The sequence below is a fragment of the Panthera uncia genome, chromosome D2 (assembly GCF_023721935.1).
Source record: "Panthera uncia isolate 11264 chromosome D2, Puncia_PCG_1.0, whole genome shotgun sequence".
In the NCBI taxonomy this organism is placed as follows: Eukaryota; Metazoa; Chordata; class Mammalia; order Carnivora; family Felidae; genus Panthera; species Panthera uncia.
In genome coordinates this window covers 84,514,191-84,516,275 of record NC_064818.1, presented here as the reverse complement: position 1 = coordinate 84,516,275, position 2,085 = coordinate 84,514,191, and the positions used below count along the sequence as shown (strand labels likewise).

The 2,085-nt window shown below is 49.5% G+C and overlaps 1 protein-coding gene across 2 annotated transcripts in view; it reads left to right on the top strand.

The window, feature by feature from the left end:
* The window catches only part of CFAP46 (cilia and flagella associated protein 46), a 96,236-nt gene that overhangs the window by 4,490 nt on the left and 89,661 nt on the right, over positions 1-2,085 (top strand). For both annotated transcript variants that reach the window (XM_049645925.1, XM_049645924.1), the window contains exons 6-8: positions 88-211; positions 678-772; positions 1,517-1,627. In XM_049645925.1, coding sequence (XP_049501882.1) covers positions 88-211; positions 678-772; positions 1,517-1,627 — 330 coding nt within the window. The remainder of the gene's footprint in view (positions 1-87; positions 212-677; positions 773-1,516; positions 1,628-2,085) is intronic.

Here is a 2,085-nt window from a genome sequence, read left to right as displayed (position 1 = left end):
GAAAATAATAAATGCATACTAACCTGGTTATTAGACACGTGCAGCAAAAAACGATTCCGTCACGTCCAGCATTTTTGCATCATCCAGGGAGCTTCTGGAGTGTTATCTGCAAGCCGGACAAAAGGAGGAGGCCGCGAAGTTTTGTGCCACCGCAGCGCCCTTTATAAAAGCTAACGTGCCCCAGAAATACCGACACATCTTTTCTGTTATGGTAAGCTGGCGTGTTGAAAAACGGAGACAGAAGTGGTTTTCTGAAGTGTCATTTTCAGAAAACGGTGTAGAAAAACAGCCCCGTCCACCCACTGAGGGGTACAAAAGCATACACACAGTGCACGTGCGTCAGCAAAACAAAACAAAATCTTTTGCTTTCATCGTGATCTCTGAATACTTCACTCGCAGCATCACTGAATTAAAAAGGGTCGCAGAAAACTTGTTGCGATAAAGTCGTTGTAAACCCCAACAACCTGCATGAGGAGCATCGTCGACCACTCGCTTCCGCGGGGAGACAGCGCGGGTCGGCTGTGAAAACTGAACATCAGCACAGTTAACGAGAAGACACTTGCTCATTCCAAATATTAGTTTTAAAGGAGGGTGTATGTAATATAACAACGGAAATCTGGATCTCTACCTAATCATTTGTTTAAATCCGTTAATACCTCAATTTCGTTTGACAACAGGTGCGCCATGAGTTACTGGACGAGGCTCAGTTAAAGGAAGAAAAGAGAACCTCCGTAAGCCTGTCTGTCACCTACCACACGAACGTGCTGAAAGCGTACGTGTTTTAGGAGTCAAGGGGCTGGCCAGCATCTCTGTGCTGCCCGAGGGGCTGTGGCCGTGCGGGGGTGGCTGAGGCCTGGGCCCGGAGGACTCTGCGTCGCCTCCCTTTACTCAGAAGCAGCCAGAGAGGCTGCCATCGGTGAGGAAAGTGGTTTAGGAGGAGACAGTCTCCAGCTGGGTGAGACTGTCTGACAGGACCTTCCAGGGGAGGCATGACATTTGACCCTGACATTGAGAAAAACAACAGCAGGTAATGGGTAAAACCCTGACAGGGGTGGGTCAGAGCAAACGAAGAGTGGAAATGTACCCAGGCACACACCTGCAACAGGGCTTTAGGAAGGGGGGGATCCACTGTGTGCGAAGAAAGGGCAGTGGGAGATGAGCGCGTGTGAGGGGCAGTGCGTGTGTGAGGAGAGGGCAGATGTCCGGAAGCAGGCAGGTTGCCGACCCAGGGTGCCCAGCAGGGGAGGTACGAAGGGCCAAGCCGGCCCACGAGGGAGCCGTCTTCTGGCTCGGGTCCTGGCAGAGGGTCTGTTCAGGAAGAAAGCTTGCTCTGGGAGTGAGGAGGATAAGGAGTGTGAGACGTCCTCTTGGAGAGAGAAGGAACGAAGGAGGAGCGATTTTTCAGGCCTTCTGTCGAGTGGGAAACACAGGCTCGTAGACTTGGGAGTTTCTCTTAGGATAATTTGAACAAATCTGACATGACGTTTTCGTTATTTAATGTTTGAATACATTCTAGGAAATTGGATAAAAATGAGTTACCTGAAGATGTCAACGCAATTCTGAAGAAGACCTATAAACACTTAAGTTATTACAATCACGAGCGCTTCCCTTCAATCAGAGAGGAAAAGTAAGTGTCTCCAGTTCCACACGTCCATAGTCACTGCGTGAAACTCGCAAGTGTAGGAAATGTGAGAAGACAGAAAAGGCCGTCCTAAGTACCGTATGGGCCTCGGCCATTGTGGAGGGTTTCGTATATTTCTTCCCACTGTCTTTTTTGGTCTTGAGGTGTGTACCGTTTGGGGAGCATTCGGGACACGTAACTGCATATTGGACTCTAAATCAAATTTGACTTCTTTTTTTTCTTTACTTAAAAAAATTTTTTTAACGTTTATTTATTTTTGAGACAGAGAGAGACAGAGCACGAACGGGGGAGGGTCAGAGAGAGGGAGACACAGAATCTGAAACAGGCTCCAGGCTCTGAGCTGTCAGCACGGAGCCCGACGCGGGGCTCGAACTCATGGACCGCGAGATCACGACTTGAGCTGAAGTCGGCTGCTTAACCGACTGAGCCACCCAGGCGCCCCC